Below are 19,196 nucleotides of genomic sequence, written 5' to 3' on the forward strand. Positions count from 1 at the left end.
AGACAAAGGCATAGCTTTTGACACCAAAATCAGACTTGTCTCCATGGTCATGGCCACATTCTTATAGGTTTGTAAGTCTTGGATGCTGACAGAAGAGCTAGAGCAATGGAAAGGAGATGCTTCAGAAGGATTGTAGATATCACATTTAAAGACTACATGACAAACGAAGGACCTGTTTTGGTATACCAGTACTTTCATAAGCTTTGCTATGTGTTAGAATTAATAAAGCTCTTAGTCATCCTCAGCAGGTATGCATGACATATCTTTTTTTTTTTTAACAATATATTTTAAGCTCACTAAAATGCAAGTTTTAAAATTAACTAATGACAAAAAAGAAAGGCAATGTGCTGTGTGCCTTAGCTCTATTACAATACAGTACCGGTACATATACTTCTTACCATGTATCAAGCAATAAAGAAACCACTGGTAAACATTTCAAAAATATATTTTAATCATTTAACATATCAAAACTGGTGATATTCATTCAAGTTTACAATGAATTGCACAAGTAACAACACATACAACAGGTTGCTGGGTACAAGGAGGGAAGGGGCTTATGTCACATACAACTAAACATATTACACTCACTAATTACTCACATGTCACAGTACATTCACCACTGTCATTGTGTCTTAATATAAAATCAAATAAAAATTTCTAGTTTGGATGGATGAGTTCTAGTAGATGACTTACAATTACATCTAATTCTTAAAAAAAAACTTTATAAAAAAATGAGAACCCTACATCTTTTGTTTTTAAATCACATTTATTATGCAAAGGATTTTCTATTTTTCATCTAACAAAAGAAAAAAACTTTACATAAACTAATATATTAAGAGAGGCTTCCCTGAGAAATATATTCTATTGGCAGAAAAATCATAACATTTCCAAGTCAAAGAAATACATTTCATTATCTGTAGAAATTATTTAATTCAAAATATCTCAACTCATAGTGTGTGTCAGTGAAAAACAATTGAAATGGATAAATTATTTAAACAAATCTGTCACACAATCAAACTAATTTGTTCAAATTTCTACTTTGTTTAATGCTGTCTAGTTCAACTTCTAGCCTAGACTGCAATACCATAGTCATTCAAACCATTCCTTTAGCACACACTTTAAAATAGGGATGGGGAAAGACAATAGAGAGTGGCATGGTGAAAACAGGTAACAAAAATTGACCTACAAAATTAAAAACAAGATCACTTTATAAAGATGTACCTTTACAGCTCAACATATGTGTGGTCAGGTAGCATCCTTTTTGTTTTTCTTATAGAAATATCTTCAGTTTGAGAGCAGCTGTCATGAATTGTACAATCAATACTGGCATAACAGAATAATGTCAGTAATAGAAGACAAAATTGTATTTGTACCTAAAACTCATAGAAATGGGAAGTGTGGCTAACATGAAAGTGTATACAACAGGCACTAGAGCTAAGCACTAGAAATTATTTAGACAGTGATAAAGTGGTTACTGTAAAACTGTTTTGTCATTCAACAATATTCACTCTTTGGTCCAATAACAGAGTGATGGTTATCACATTTAGCTTAATAATCCAATATCTGTAATTATTACTAACAATACTGACAAAATGATGTGGTAGGTTTACAACTTAAGACTAGACACTTTCATACACATCAAAATCAGGCAGGAATGCAATAGACTGAACCATTAGCATGTGTCAGCTAATTGATTAAAAAATCAGATTTGCTGTGACTCGCAAACCTGTGTATCAACAAAACATCACTTCCCCAGTGACAAGACCGTTTCTTCTAGTATTCTCCTAATTAGAAACTGGTAATTTCCACATCTTAGAGTGGCAAGGAGTTTTAGATCCAGAATTGAGCAGCAATCCAGTACATGGAAAGACGGTGATGACAACATATCCTCTTTACCCCACTCCAGGCGCCTTAGAGAGGGGGAGGACTTCAAGCAATTCAGCAACTGGTCAACCAGCAGACTAATTTTCTAAATATGACCTAGGTTAATCCTTACTAGAAAACACATACAAATTGTTAGTGGCAGCTATTGCAACAATGTTCTCCAATGGATGCCATGCCGTATGAAGAATTTTTTTATTGAAGTCTAAACAGTCTACACTAATTTCATCCTTTTTACGTTTTCCACCAGTGGAAACTTTCCTAGGTTTAAGAACAGTTCTTGATTTGGTAATTTCTCTACAAGCTTCATATGTATTGTCTCTTTTATTGTCACGTTCAAACATTCTAAAGAAATTATTGTATGAACCAGTCATTATATGCCTGTGAATAGAAAAACAAAAACAATTGTAAAAAATGTTAACATAGACAAAGAATTTTATACAACCATAAATTAAAGCATTTTTATTTCAAAATGTTTTTAAAACATTAGATTAATTTTGAAAATACTGGTATTATTAATACTCATAAATTTTTGAAAAATTAAAAAACTCTTCATTTGTGTAGATTCTAAAAACAAATTAGGGTTCGTTACTAACATATATCTTTATGGTTGAAATTTTATCAGCTTTACTTAGGCACTTCAATGTTTACTGTTGCCAAAAACAAATCAACAATACCATCAACTATAATTAGGTAAATGTTTAATTCAGGAAATTTCACACAATGGAAATTTACTTCACACTGCAAAGCAATAGGTTTTACTTTATAAAACAAAATCTTTCCCTCTGTTTTACTTTCATTGTCCATTCAAAACGTATTGAACTGCCATGTTTAATTATGTGACCTTCAAAAAATATTGAACTGCCATGTTTAATTATGTAACCTTCAAAAAGTATTGAACAACTATGTTTAATTAAGTGACCTTAAAAAAAACAACAACATTTACTACACATTTTAATCAGCTTATTAAGACATTTCAAAAGATTATTTTTTCCATGTTTCCTAATTTTTTCTTCTTCCGCATTCTCAAAATAAAACAAGGTTACAAAGACTGTGTGGAAACACAAACTGAAAGTCGGCCCCTGAAGTGGTCCACCCAGGCAGGTAAAAAGGCAGGTTTCAATATTTCCATAAGGAAATTCTATCAAAGGCAAATGACAGAGAAGAATGGAAAAAGAAGGTTGACAGATCCTGTGAGGTGCCCCAATGGTCCAGCAGACCAAGGGATAGGTGAAAGTGAAGTTAGATGTGGACCTGGCCTAACTGATGTCATAAAATTATTTAATTGTTTTGTAAAGGTTCAATCTCTTATTCCAAGTCTCAAGAAAAAAAAATTCTTTGGTTTAGTTTCTTTGTAATTGATGGTGCTGCTGCAGTTTATGCCATTATATGAAAAAAAAAAAAAATTTAATTGTTTTAAATTAGGTTCCATTTATATGCATATTAAAGAGTTTTTTTTTCTTAAAAAATGTATAGTTAGTATGACAGAACGAACTTAACAATACATTTTGTAAAAAAAATTTTTTTTTTTTTTTTTACAGAAAATCTAAAACCCTTTGCATAAATGTTAAAAATATGGTAAACAGTCATCTCTCTTACTAAATAGCCTCCCGTGTTTGTTAATATTAATATTGAATAGTTCTAAAATTGGTGTATTTGTATGAAAAAACTGCGTGCATAGTTTATTTTAAAAAAAATTTTCGCTTTAAAAAAATTAAGTAGCAGTTGTATCAGAACTTTGAATGGTCTAAAATATGTCAGATTTTCAATCCTTTCTAGTTTACGAGATCTAAACGGGATGAAAGGACAGACCACACAAAACTAATAGCTTCTTTTCCCTTTCCAGGGCTGCTCTCCTTCCCCCTGGCCAGTCCTAAATTTATAATTGATTAATACAACTATCTAATTTAATTAATTTTATTTAACAAAGGTCAATATATAGACACTATAAATATAATGTGAATCGAATTTACAAATAAAGAATTAAATGAAAATTTATTTAATGTGGTATAAATTTATATTGATTTACCGTGTTTTATCAAAAATTTACTCAGGCATAAATCTTGTGGATGTTTTTTTTAATTAGCACAAAATGATAAAGAAATAAGAAACTAGCAAAACAAAACTATGAATGAATGAGTGCGACTAGAATGGTGTAAAAGTATTTTTTTTTTACAACTTACTTGTCATCACCACTCCAAGAACATTCAAATTTGTCAAAGATACAATCATTTTCATAAAGGGAACACAATTTGTTTCTGAGGTATTCATGAACTTGGTAAGTTTCAACAGGTTTGGATTCCATAGTCAGATCCCAAACTTTGACAGACAAATAGTCTCTAGTAATCATATATTTGCCACTGTGACTAAATTTTACATCTGATATACTAGAAATTATTTCAGAGAAGAAACTTCGATTTGTTGGATCTTCTGGCTCTTCAAACACTGAAACAAGTATGAATTAAATTAGAAAATAAAGTACTATACTTTCAATTTTATTAGCTAAAAGAATACAACAGAATAAACTGCAGATAACCCTTTAAATAAATAGATGCATTAGTTTTGGCAGTTATCTGAACAAATAGCTGAGTGCCAAGTTTTTGGGACTTGAAAATGCCAAGTATAAATGCAAATGATATGAGCTCAGTCTTAAAATGTTTTTTTTTTTTTTTATATTTTGTGTTTTTATTACAAATTTATTAGTTTTGATTCATACTCTGATAAAATCAAAAGACAATGTAAGTAAATATATTACTTACTACAAATTATGTAGAGCTAGTAATTATCTTGGTTTACAAGTAAAGTGACACCATTGAAATAATGCAATGTAAAACTAATTAAACTTTGTAAGTACTTATGAGCTGTAGGAATGCTTACATTTAGCATGTTTGTCACAGAGTGCCTGTTCTCTCATGTCACATAATCTAATGCTACCTTTGCTGCTGCTGTAAACAAACATGTTACATTCTTTAGGGTGAAATTCTGCAGCAGTTATTACTTCTGTAAGTTCCTCCATGTTAGCAGGTTTTATATCGACAATATCTAAAAAAATAAAGCTAAGGACTTTTCTTTCATTTAAACAGTTTTAAATTTATAATTTGTTGAACAATTAATGGTGGTGATCAATATAATAAGTGGCCTCAAGAAATAATAATTGTTCTAATGTCAGTTTATATTTGTATACATTTTCTTAAAGTTAGCTTAAAACTTACTTAGATAAAATTAAATATTAACTTTCAAAACATACAGGCTATCAATTCAAAATTAACAAAGGATACTAAAGCTTTGATCTGTGATTTCCAGATTCCATAAATTTATCCTAAGGTCATCTGCTGATAAATATGTTTCCAAATCACTATTAACCGATATGGAATTGATGTGGTATGTATGAGCATTTGCAAATACTCTCTTTGGGCTAGCTTCTACCATAAGTTCCATAGGTTGGAAGATAGGTACTCTCAAAGATTTAATAGCAGTTTTATTTCGAGTCTGGCCCAGTTCATCTTTCAAATTATAACCTTCAGGTCTTTTGTTCCGTTCGGCAACTTTCCACAATTTGATGGTTTTATCTATAAAGGAAAAAAATGAATTTCTTAATGCCTAGTTTAAAGAACAAATTAAAGTACTTATTAAACAATAATTAAAATAAGCAGAAATTTTTTTCACCATACCATTTGTTGAAAGTAGAAAATGATTTCTATTTGTTTGCTGCAACCATCTTATTTTGTTAATTTTTTCTTCTATTTCCAAACTTTTAAGGTAATCAAATTCTGGTTCATGAGACTGAAATGTGCTATAAACATTATATTCGCCACGACTAGGGACAGCATTTTTGCTCTGTAGAACATCAAAATTAATGATTAGATATTTTTGTTTTGTCAAGATTTCAAAATAGGTAACAAAATAGTTCTAAAATCATTAATGTATAATTTTATTTAGATATCACTAAAGTGTACAGTAGTATTACAAAATATGAATACAATCAAAAGTGCATATTTCATCAAATTAATGTTATTCACTTTTGCTAATTGTTTTACCCATGGAAATTGTAATAGCCATTGACTAGTAAATTTGAAACACTACTGCTTGGCTACTAGCAAGTTTGAAAAGTTGATCGAATAACTGCATTCTTAATAGGAATACTCAACAATAGAAACTAATTTTTCTGCAAATGGCATTGTTCTTTATAGATGTTATATAGAAAAAATTATAGAAACTATGTGGACGTGGCAAAATAATTCAGAATATAAACTGCCCCCTCCCTTTTTAAAATTTTTTTTTTATCACTTTTAATATTTCGCCAACAATACTGCCCTGTCATTTAAATGCCCTTCAACCCATCATCAAGCATTTCTCCACAAACAGTTGGCTTACCGCTTTATCCCTCTGAAAAATGACAACACGACCTCCTTTATCACCTGTTGCTAGGAGGTCTCCATCACTGTTAAATTCAACACATGAAATGATGTCGGCTGCATTTAAAATAAATTAGAACTAGTAACAGGTTAAAGCCTTAGAAAAGATAGCAATGCTGTACACGCCTACATTATGTTTGTTAACAGCACTTTATGAAGTAAATTATTATTATCATTATCAAATTGTAAAACTTTGAACTAAAACAGTCCTTTTAGAAAAATCTAGACGAGTCAGGTAGTTTCAGTCTTAAAAGTATTGCTTTATTAAAAGTTTAGTTTTATACCTAGGCCCTAGAGATCCTCAGGCTAAAAAAAAGTCAAGTAAAATGTAAAAGAAAAAGGTGATGCTGGGTTGTATTTTCATAACAATGTGTTGCAATTATCAGATGTGCATATTTTGATTAGGCTATCTTTCACTTAAAACTAATGATCTAAATCTAGACTATGTGATTAAATTTTGATAAATGGTGCTTAAACATAAATATGGTCTGTTAGTGATAAACTGGAGATACAAGATAAAGCCATAAAAGGATTTACAGCTTGATGTCCAAAATGAAAACGTAGATCTAGAATAGGAGATTTCTGTTTGTTCGCTAATGAATAAGGATATAATGGCTTTAAAGCTGAAAAAAATAATGATGTTGCGAAAATTACATCTTATCCTTAGTGCACGGTGAAGGCCTAATGATCTTATGTTGAGTGAGCTTGATCAGTTTATGTTATGATCATGTATGTAATCCACATGAGTAACAACAGTTTCAACTCTTGGCACATTTTTTCACCTGGGATATTTTGGACCTAAAATATAATTTTAACAAAATCCAAAATAGGTCATGAAATTGGTGAATTGAGAAATTGCTGGAACTACACTATAAGACTTTTAAAAAACAAAACCTAAGATGTTAATTACACAATTTTATGCATAGATTTAGATCTTTGTTTCAAAACTCTTAATTGATAAGTTAAGGATTTGAACAAAAATATATTTCTATTTGATCTTAACAACATTAATTTAAAACACAAGCCAACACTAGAGCTAATTTAAGGTATGACAAAGAAAAATTCTTTAACTGATTGATCACAAATATATTAAAAACATTAAAAAACTTTAATTTAATAGCAAACAGAAATGCAGCTAAATGCAAATTAAACAAGATTACAAAGAGAGTTTGTGTTATCACACAAACTCAAAGGCGGCTCCCGTCTGATTGATCTAGACATTTGGAAATCAAAATCTACACTTTAGGTCTAGAAATTGAAAATCTATATCTTGATCTAGTCTATACCAGCCTAGACTCTACAACAGCAGTTCTCGACCTTTTTAGTGCCGCGACCACCTAATACGAATCTCCATAAGAGCACAATGAATGTCATCTTCAGCATCAAGTCTACTTCTCTATTTAAACTTGATAACTAACATGCTGGAAAACCCTGCTTCACAAAGATATAAGCTTTCTGTTAGAAGTTGACAAAGAAGGAGCAACACAATCTCAAAATGAGATATGACTACAAATACGTGATCCAGAATTGTGTAACTGACATTGAAAAGCAATCATTATGAGCTGCATCGCTTTTGATGAGCGCAATAAGCTCTAATCCTTGCAGTGAAACATTTATTTATTCAAGGCGACATACACCAGGTCTGCTATTTTCAGTATTTTTGCTTTCTGATAAAAAAAAAAACAACTTCTCATGAAGCTTAAAATTAACATTTATGTACGGCCCGTTTAGATCTCATAAATAGAAAAAATAGTGAAAATCTGAAATCATTATATTTTAGTCCATTCACGTTAGAAGAGCAAACAAACATTCGTTGGCATTTTTTTATTTATCACAAAAACATCCGGAACAATGTATTATAGATATTTAAAACTATTGCAATGTTTTGGAAGGAACATTAAAGGTTAATTCAGATTTTCAATAGCGTTTAGTGTTGTTTTTTATATGACGGGACAGACTGACCAACAGACAAAGCGCACAAAAGTAAGTGGCTTTTATCCTGATGGGGGCACTAAACAAAAATAAAATCTGATTATTTAAAATTTTTTAAGGAATTAGTTTAGCACCATATCGTGACACAGCATTACGCTACTGCACGAAAGTCGCTGCATAAAAAGTCCATTTTAAAAAATGTGCATGATATTTACATACAAAGTCTTCTTCTTCTTCTTCATCGTTCTCATTGTTATGTTGGAGTGTTCATATGACTAGACCAATACATGAGATGAACTGCGCAGTGGTTTCCAAATCAGGGAGCTCTCCATATAGTTTTCTTTCTATTGGGGTGATTTGGGGCCAATGTCTTATACGGGCCTCTTGGTAGAGAGAGCAGTTTTGGAGGACGTGGTCGGCATTTTCTGGTGATACTCCACATGGGCAGATTTCACTGGTTCCAATTTTGAGCTTCCGGAACATGTGTTGTCGCATTCTGTTGTGTCCGGTCCTGAGTCGAAAGATTAGACGTTGGTCTTGTCGGGATAGCTTATAGTAAGCATCATCTTTCTTGTGATTTGGATGGGAGCTCGTCCATTTCTCATTTATTTTATCTACAATTAATTTCTTCATTTCTTCTGGATAGAGTGCAGAGTTTACTTGTGAGTTTGTTCTCCCACTCTTGGCAAGTGTGTCAGCCTTCTCATTTCCTGCTAGTTGTATGTGAGCTGGAATCCATTGAATAACAGTTTTTTTGCTGTTGTGGTTGAGCTTTGTGAGTGCTGTTCTGAGGTTTTTAATATAAGGGGAATCAGAGTTTTGCAGGCTTTGGAGGGTTGTTTTTGCGTCTGTTAGAAAGACAATCTGACTGTGAGGGGAACTTGGATGATTTGCTAGCATGGTAGCAGCTAGTGCTTCCCTTTCTGCTCTGTGACTGTCAGAGAGCTCTCCAGTTGCAAAGGATTTTTCTAGTTTTCCTCCATCTGGCCATTCGATATTTCTTATTTAATAAGTAGATTTATCCTCTACGAAATTCAATTCCAATTTTTTAACTTTTTGAGCGGGGGTTGTGTCTCGCTGGCTGAGCGAGCGAGATGCTCTCATCTTACATGCTCCATGTCAATATTGTCAACCAATGCTAGGTCAAAACGCCAGAAAAAAACAACAAATTTCTAACTGTTCAACTTAAAGTTGTAATTTATACACCATTGGAAAGTTCTTTGAAAGTATTTTAATGATGTACTAACGAAAAAATTGATTTTTCAAAGATAAATTTTTTATTTCACATCCCTAAATTAGATATCTAGAATCTAGAGTAAAGGATGGTTGTCGGACACGCTAAGCCATTCTCCCGACATTTTTAAGTTTCAAAATTCATAACTCCGTAATGGTCTAACCTATGAATAAACTGATGGTGTCAATGAATTCGTCATCCTTTTGTCTATAAAAAATAGCTATTTTGTAATGTATCACTACGCATAGTTAAAATTAGATCTGATGTGAAGAGGGGTAGGTTGGGTTTTCGGATGCGTAAAAGTTTTCGTCATGATTTTTGTCTCTGTAAAAGTTGTTGGTCGGTTTGGAGATTTATCGGACACTTCAAAGGAAATAGATGTCTTCTATATATTAAACATATTATTAAGACATTTCATCCTTAATTTTATTATTCTGTACATTAGCGCAACGACATAAGCCATATTATCACTTTTCCCACGCTCCACGCGTTCATTCTCGGCTTGTAACTGACGTCACACCACGGCCACTACTTTGGGCCTAGCCTAGCTGGTCGCGCTAGGGGAAAAAAATTACCTCTGTTTGGGGGGGGGGGGGGGGGGGGGAAGAGGAGGAGTATTCTCTCTAGTCTACTTACGGGGCTTTTTTTTTCCCACTAGCGCAGTGTGTGCCTGTCTCACCTTAGCCTTTTTGGTACCAGTCAGATAATTGCTAGTCTCCTGCTCTCTCTCTCACCTGCTTTTTTTTTTTTTAGAGCGTGTAATGGTATGCTTAAGAGACGTGGAAAAAAGGGAAAGGGGGGGGAGTCTTCATGTAGTATACTCTCTTGATTTTGACAATCTCTTAGAATGTTGATGTTTCACACAATGGCCATTTAGCGCACCTGGTCGATCAATAATTGTAGGCTCGAGGTCTACAATGATATTGCTATTGTGACTTTTTTTTTTCCAGCTGCCCATTGATGCCAATTTATTATTGTATACAGATGTGCACTTAAGTGCTATATCATTGTACATATTTGTTGCATATTAAATGGTTTAAAATAAATGGTTATACGTTTTGCATACACCACATTAACTTTTTTTTTTTATAAATATGTTACAATTTTTTTTTTGTGAAACATGTAACAAACACACACAAGAACACATACATAACTTAAATATACATTTTGTACTATATTATTTTAACAAACAACAAAATTATTCTTGTAAATGTTTAAAAAAAACAATAACAATTTGTTTATTTCCCCATATTTACTGTGTCAAGTTATTTCCCTTTGATGAACTAGCGTCATATGACGATATGTTTTCTTATTCAGAAAAGGTAAAACTTGTTGGCCACCCCCTATTTACATGTTTAAGTGGGAAAGGAGAGTCTAGGTTGTACAATTTATCTGTTTCTAGTGTCTATTTAGAAGCATTATATCTGGGTTTTAATTGGCTAATGCATCTAGGGGCTTAAAAGTCGTCTTAGCTCCAGACCCTATCTCGTTCTTCCCCTTGGGAGAAAAAAAGCTAAGTTTTACAGTAGTCTACTTTGACCCCAGATAAAATTACTTTCAATATAAAAGGGAGCTGTACGTGTCGGAAGTGTGACAAAATAGTCCATGCGCAATATTTATGCTGAAGTTGGGTAGTAAACATTCAAATAAAGAAGATTTAATAATAATACATCGAGGTGGCCGATATGCGAGACGAAACCCGGGTATCCGACAACCATCCTTTACTCTAGATACTATTACACCTAGCTTCTAGATATATATCTAATCTAGAGTCTAACTGTACAAACTAACAAACCAGACTCTAGACCTATAAATTCTTTCATTATGATTCAGGACAATCAGGAAGTCCATTTAACACCCACCCCACTTTAACTTTTTCTTTTAGTGATCTCATCTAAATCTAGATCTATTTCAATATTTGAAAGATGAATGATGGTAGGTTATGACTGTATGTAGATATAGATCTAAGTATTGTATGCAAGATCTGTATCAATACAAATACAGATCGAAGTATTATTAATTTTAAGTCTAGATCTAGATCTAATTAAATTTTAAAAAAAGACTACCGAGCTGACTAGTCTAGACTTTCTAAATGAAAGTCTGAATCTGCAAAGCTTTAATATTTACCTTCAGCTACTTCCTCTTCTATTGAACCTTTCACTTGAGAAAAACACCATGTAATCTCACCACCATTGCCTGTTTTTGTAAAAAAAAAAGTAACGGTTTTGAGAAACTAAAAAAATTGCATGCAAATCATAACAATCTCAATGTCAATGGATAACATCACACAAAAATTCAGCTAGATATTTCACTCACCCGCCATTTCAGTATTTAATACTAAAACATACGTCAAAAAGAATGTGTTAACTATTCACAGTATGGAAATATAAATCCCTAAAACAACTGCTATAGCAGATGTTAAAAGATTTATCTATTCACTCATATTTCCTGTACTAGTCTTTTTCAACATGGCGCACATCACTGTAAAAATTAGTGACGTCACGGTGAGAGGCATTGTGGGATTCGGTTTTCCGCCAGACACAGAAAATCGATTGACCACGAATCAAATATTGTAACAAAATCGTTCTCACTCACTGTAGCGTAATGAACGTTATGCGTCCAGGTCTAGATCTTATGACATTTTAAAATCATGTTCTTATATGCTATATTAAATCATATCAGTGCAATGTGTCTAGAGTTACTCAAGAATATCAAATGATCGAAATGAAATAGGCTAATATTTTTGTTTTAGAGGCCGTGGGAAGACTTTTTATCCTATCCTGGTTGGAAGACTCAATTCACTTTATATTAATAAATATTATAATATAATTGTTACCATAATGAAGTATACATTTTTATTTGAAATTAAGACTTAATATTTACTTTAACAAAATCTATGGAAAAAATAGGTAATTTAGCCTAATAATCAAGTAGGCCTATTGCCTTCTACTAGAAACCTATCAGTACCATGACACCCTTTAAGTGTTAACACGAGTTGACGTGTAAAAGTTGTACATCAAGACCATGTATTTTACAGGACGCCAAAGTCAGTGTAATCGTAAATGCTCATTAGTGTCTTAAAAAAAACTTTCTCAAAGGCTACGAGCTTTGACCACTAATTATATTAAAGTAGTGGTTCTCAGCTTCAATTCATGCTACCTACCTATGTGTCTACAGTAATTAGCTTTGGAAATATATACAGGTAAAAGAGGAATTAGAGTACGGGTAGATAATAAAAGAAAACAAGATTTAGAAAAACTGGGGGCAAAAGGTAGAGAAGACAAGATTCTGCAACTAGAATTGAAATCAACATGCATATCCATTCAAAAGTCTCATTGGGTAGCAACTTCCAAGTGTCGCTAAAACGAAACGCAGAAGAAATAAAGACATAGACTTAAAATATATAGACTGGAAGATGGAATTAATTTTGTGTAACTTGATAACAGGGTAATTCTGTTATCAAGTGCTTTTATGAATTCTGGAAAGTCGCATGATCTTCAGTTTTGAAAATAAAAAAACAAACTACAGTTAAAAACAAGAAATTTATGTTTTGAAACAAATAAAATCGAAATTTAAAAACATCCATATAAAAAAACAAACAAACACGATTCCCCAGCTTCTTTTAACTAAACCTACTCAATGTTGTTTGAGTTTTCGTTGTTAACATTTCTCTCTTCCCCTCCCACTTTCTTCTTCTTCCCATTGCGGTGAGCATCGATGAAGATCTTGGCCGTCTCATCAAAAATGTACATTTTTTTTAGAATCTAAATCAACGCCTTGTGATATTATTTGAAAGTCATCTCTGGTTTTGTCTATCGCCAGTGGCTGAACAAAAGGCTGAAAATCACGATGCCGAATCAATAAATCTTGTGAAAGTCTTGTTTCATACAGACATCCATGTCTGGAACTGTAATTATACATTGCATATGGCGATTAGGTGTTTCCTTTTCAAAGTCAGTCGCGAAACAAGCGGATTGCCCAGAGCACAAAACATTGCAAACTTAAATCATTTCTATCGATCAGTTATTTTTTTTTAAACATTAAACTATTAGTTGGGGGGGGGGCGATAGCACTTTCAGAAATACATGTTAAATCGTCATGTGAAAATGTCAATGTGTTTCAAACACTGCAGCTCAGTTTCTTTAAAAACAAACAAACACAAACAAAACTATTTCTCTGTGTGTGCTTCAAAAAGGCGGGGGGGGGGGGGGAAGGTCGGGGATAGGGTTGAAGTTGGTCTTGAGGTCAGGGGTCGAAACATATCTGTCTTTTATGTAAAAACATTTTAACCATCCCAGTCAGAAGGAGACAGACTCACACACACAGACATATATATATATAATATATATACATACATTTAAAAAAAAGATTAAGTTTGGTCGAGGGCAACAATTTAATTTATAAATATTGACGCTGAGAGTATTCTGTCTGGGACGGCAAAAGCTAAAAATCCCAGTGATAAAACTGAAATCACACCAAATTTAAAGTTTACAAATATAATTAGTTTTTCGATGAAATGTGTATATGACAAAGAGAATTCATGTACGCCTATGGCTATATATAACAGCTAAAAATAAAATGTATTGATTTTGAGTTGGGTGTTGTTTTTATTGCGTAGATAAAAATACATTGAAAGTTAAGCTAGCGCTAAAATTGTTCACATTCATTGCCAATTGCACTAAAATATCAAGAGTCGATGCATAAATGGATGTACTAAGCTAACTATGTAGGCCTACTACTCTTCGCTATACATTTATGTTGACTTACTTTCTTCAAACATTTATCACATATCAAGAAGGACAACTCTGCCTACAAAATCTCTTTTAAAAAGAAGGCAGTTGTTTCCCTTGTGTAAAGCTATACAAGGGTATTGTTGACAAGCCTGGGACAAAAGACCGCACAGAATGTTTGTAACTAATTATCTATTAGGCAATGTAAAAAAATAACTAAATCACAATTTAACATGTAGTCTGTTTTTTTTTTTAATTATACTAATATTTTTTAATAGCGTATCAAATATTTTGAATACGGATTGAATAGCAGAGAATAGTCGGATAAATGTAAATAAGACTCTTTATTAACGCTGAGAATTTGCCATTTATTAGTAAGACAAAAAAAAAAAAAAGAGGCCAATGGCAAAACAATATATAGCCTGGGAAAAAAACGGGCGCAGCGAGTAAGGAGAAAAAAATATCAAAACAAAAGAGAATGATTAACAGGAAATATATTTACATATACTTCTATAGGCTTACACCGTATCGAGATCTACTCTAGTCAGCTAGTCGCTGCAGTACCAAACCTGAACAACAGTTCCTTCTGCCCTCCATCCCATTTCTTTCCAATGTTATGTGGATATGTTGTTAAAATGGGACATCGCCAATCAGCAGTTTATTTCGCATCTATTTATTTCATCATGGTATATTTGTATATCGTCAATATCATCGACATGTCCCCTTAAGGAGTAGAACCTCCACCACACCCTCACCAGCGCTCGTACTAATATCAGATATTGGGAAGATCTAGGTTTCTCACTTCATACATGGCTAGGTTTAGATCTAGACACACACTGTACTCTTTATTCTTAATTTCAGCTTTTTGTGTCTCAATGTCGTCAACAGGTTTACAATCAACGTTAGTTATAAAAGGAATGTAAAAAAAACAACAAAAAACTATAGTAGCGTTGCTAGAAGGACTTAATAAAAGAATGTCAATAAAGTTCTAATTCTTTTCTATAATGTACGCATTTTAGTTCTGGCGCTTTTGTGCTGTGTTTCTGTTTGTCCGTCAAGTTATATGTAAAAGAAAAAAAAAACATCTAAAAGCGCTATGGAAAACTACATTTCACATTCGCCTGTGTTGTGATCAAAGTGTGTGTGTGGTTAACTTTTTGCCTTCTGAAAGAGGACACTTACGTTTTCAATTAAATATGCAAAATGTTCTTCACATGCACCATTGTCAAAGTCTTGTATAATCATGCTACTGTATAACGGTGGCCGAGTGGTATAAAGTGCTTGGCTTCCGAACCTGGGGGTCCCGGCTTCGAATCTAAGGAAGAGTGGGATTTTAAGGGCGCCCCCGAATCCAGCCAACTCTAATGAGTACCTTACTGTAGTTAAGAATGCAGAGCGGTTGGTCGTCATGCTGGCCACATCTGACAACCTAGTTCACGGTCGGCCATAAAAACAGATGACCTTTACATCATCTGCACAATAGATCGCAAGCTCTGAAAGTGGAACTTAACTTTGTAACAAAGAGTTTGAAGCATAAACTTTTTTTATAGTATTGTTATCATAATAATATTAGAAGTGAAGAGGATTAGAGGTATTTTGTATTTGATGGCAGAATAACAGTATCATCATGTTTGCATATATCTATACCAAACATATATCAATATATCAAACATCTATTAAAAAAAAAAAGTTAACAAGATCCTAGAAATAAAGAATCACCCTTTGTATCAGGATTTTGTGATTTTACCATCACAAAAGAGATACAAGACACTGATAGCAAAGACAGACACAAACACTCTTTTGTTCCCCTGGCAATCAAATTAAATAGGAACAATCTGATATAAACTTTGTCACATGTAAATTATGAGTGAGTCTGGTATGAATGTACATTTTGGTTTCTTATAGTTATAATGTTTTTTGTTTGGTGTAATGCACAAATTGTAAGACAAATTTCCATACAGACAATAAAGATAAAAATTATTATTATTATTATTATAAAGAAAATGTCCTTAATTGAATTAAAGTTACAATCGCTACTTGTACTCACGTAGAACTAAACCAAAAAAACAACATATTTTCTTGAGCAACCAATCACTCTGACCTATATATTGACCTAGATATCGTTTGTTTAATTTATCAAAAGTGTGTCCATAAAATTAAAGGTACTCACACACACACAAAAATCAATATGTTAATTTTTGTAATGAATTAACATCTAGCTGCATTTTCTAAAGATCCATGCAATACTTAGAATGTCTATAGCTCAAATACTAATTCTAAATTGATAAAGGTTAGAGGTTGGTTATTAAAACTCTCTCTCTGTAGATGACCCTATACACATTTTAAAAACATTAAGCCCACAAGCAAATACAGATCATAGTTCCCGTGGTTAAACAAAAAATAAACATAAATGACTCAGGCATATACTTTTACAATAAAAAAAACAAAACAAAGGACACATCAATTCACATGCTCGCTAAACAGGATGTTAGTGCATGGTTAGTGTAATATAGACAGCTAGATTACATTAGCATAGCCTGGTTATTTCAAGACATTTTAGTGGATAGGACTATCAAATAGGATTTTTAGTCTTCTCTAGAAAAATAGTTAATGTTAATAGCCTTCACAAAGAATGTATCAACACACAACTGTTCGAAATAAGAGCTTCTCTAATTAATTAGCGGCTCGAATGGGATTTTAACAAATTGAAGTGGCTTGTTTTTGATAGTATTGAAGCGAAACTTCTTTAAAATGAGTAAATTTAACTCTGAATAGTTTGAGCAAGTCTAGACTCACAGGAAACACTAACAATCTTTATGAAGTCTTTTCTGAATGGTTCACTCTATTTCATAGTTCCATTATTGTAGAAGGTGTATGGGAAGAACACATTTGAAGAGTTTTATGCCTGATAATAAAAATGTAAATGTATATATAAAAAAAAAGAATACTTTTAAAATCTCTGAGAAGCTCTGATGTCTTTAAAAATAGTTAAGAAATAAAAGTATTTAGTACTGTAGGTTAACTTGGGAATTAATTAAAACAAAAACTAATACAAAAGGTAAAATAATACACAAAAATAAAGAGGGGTTAGTTGCAAGTACAACAGGATGATATGGCGATGGGTTAGTTGTAAGTACACTAGGGTGATATGGCGATGGGTTAGATATAAGTACAACAGGATGATATTGCGATGGGTTAGTTGTAAGTACACTAGGGTGATATTGGGAGCTAATGTCAAAGCAAACCAGGAAACAGACATCTACCTTTATTGACTTTGTCTTTGTTGTGGTGAGTGGCATTGTGCAACATAACACTCAAGCGGTTCTTCAGCTTTGGGGACGATGCTGTGGGCGAGACCGCTTTGATGATCTCGGTCGTCGTTGTCGGGGACGTCGGTAGTGGAGGTGGTATGTTGCTCTTCGGCATCTTGAGGGCTGTCTGCGTGTTTTCTTAATTCTGTGTTCCCTGGCACTGGCGACACAATTCAATGAAGCTTAAAACTGAAGCTTTGTTTGAAGGGCGGGCCACGTCCATGTGTGATGCTAACAAATCTTTGTCTACACGCCGAAAAAGAATAAACATAAACACTGACACAGACGTTTTGATTTTGCACACGTCGAAGAAATGAAAGAAAACTGAACAAAATAAATGAATAAAGCATTTAAATGATTACTTTAAGAGCGTACACTGCTTCGTAGTAGCAGATTTAGAGGCAAGTAGAATCCAAGGAAATATATTTGGAAAGAACAATTTATTACACATTTCAAGATTAAATAACTTTGTAGTCAATATCTTTAAAAACACCACTCTTACACACAAAACTATGATGTTTTAGATAATAAAGTTTACTTTACGGGTCTAAGAAGCTAAACAGATATACATTTGTTACAAGTGTTCCTTCAAAATGTGAGAGCTAGCACGCGGGTTAGCAGGAAATCTAAAGAACGGTAAGATGTTAGTTTTTAAATGTTAAGTACACATTTCATTGAAATCAAGAGGTCATTGTAACAGTCGACCTGCCAAACCAGGTCATGGCGATAGCAAGTCAAAGTAAACTATCGGCCTCAGCACCGTTCACCACCCTTGAATGCTACCTCAGCAATTATGGACAGGGAGTCCTAATGTGTGTACCAAGTGTGTCACCAATAACTAGTCGTTGTGTGTACCAAGTGTGTCGCCAACAACTAGTCGTGTGTACAGAAGAATCTCTCGATAAGGAAATACTGGCCAAATGACCACCACCTGGTGACCGTGACCTTCAAGCCGGGGAAACGATAACGGTGTGGCTGAAATGACATCTGCTCCTTGGTGAATAGTGAAGGCGAAGGTCATTTAGTAACGTGTGTACATAGGGAGGGGAAGGATTCATTAAAATCGGCTTTCGAATTTCATTACTTAACTGAACATTAAGAAAACTGAATTACCTGAAAAGCTTGTACTTTAGTCTTATAAGTTAGACGTCTTATTGTCCCAAAACGTCAATAGCTGGATGGTAAAAGAAGTCTACTAGAGGGAATCAAACTCGGGAACATCCTTTTGAAACTTTTAAGTTTCAGGATTCAAGGCAGTTTGTTTTATCCACGCTCGACAAGGCCCATGACATATTCCTACCTGGATGGTCACTTGAATAACGTTATGATGTAAGCTTTAGTCATCGCACGTGAGACTTAGGTCTACTTTATCTCACGATATTAGTCATACCCTAGTTGCTGCTAATAGGGTCTGTATAGTTGGCTGTACAAAGTTGTTTGTTTGCTGCAGGGAAAGGTACCATGGGAAGAGGAGAGGCAGACACAAAAGATGCGGGTGGGAAAACAAGGAATAATAAACGAGTGTGAGTCAATAATAAAATAATAAAAGAAACTAGTCCTGGCAAAAAACAACAACATGGGAATGGAGAGAAATAGACGACAGATCATGTGTGGTGTACCAACAGTCTTACATATTAAGTGCCAGATGAAGATGTGAATGTACATGGTCATAGTCGTCACCTTGTTCTATGCG

At 33.3% G+C, this 19,196-nt stretch overlaps 1 protein-coding gene across 7 annotated transcripts in view; it reads right to left on the reverse strand.

The window, feature by feature from the left end:
- Positions 1-429: 429 nt before the first annotated feature.
- The window catches only part of LOC106073396 (serine/threonine-protein phosphatase 2A 55 kDa regulatory subunit B delta isoform-like), a 55,333-nt gene continuing 36,566 nt past the window's right edge, over positions 430-19,196 (reverse strand). For 2 of the 7 annotated variants that reach the window (XM_056028702.1, XM_013233930.2), the window contains 8 exons: positions 17,456-17,749; positions 11,590-11,658; positions 6,256-6,356; positions 5,553-5,718; positions 5,160-5,450; positions 4,759-4,923; positions 4,065-4,326; positions 430-2,262 (listed from right to left, as the gene is read on the reverse strand). In XM_056028702.1, coding sequence (XP_055884677.1) covers positions 1,986-2,262; positions 4,065-4,326; positions 4,759-4,923; positions 5,160-5,450; positions 5,553-5,718; positions 6,256-6,356; positions 11,590-11,658; positions 17,456-17,618 — 1,494 coding nt within the window. In that variant the 5' untranslated portion in view covers positions 17,619-17,749 and the 3' untranslated portion in view covers positions 430-1,985. Of the gene's footprint in view, positions 2,263-4,064; positions 4,327-4,758; positions 4,924-5,159; positions 5,451-5,552; positions 5,719-6,255; positions 6,357-11,589; positions 11,659-11,778; positions 11,962-17,455; positions 17,750-19,196 lie in introns of those variants that run through there. The other 5 variants (XM_013233945.2, XM_013233959.2, XM_013233952.2 and 2 more) reach the window with 5 other exon arrangements.

This window comes from Biomphalaria glabrata, chromosome 1 (assembly GCF_947242115.1).
Source record: "Biomphalaria glabrata chromosome 1, xgBioGlab47.1, whole genome shotgun sequence".
NCBI lineage: Eukaryota > Metazoa > Mollusca > Gastropoda > Planorbidae > Biomphalaria > Biomphalaria glabrata.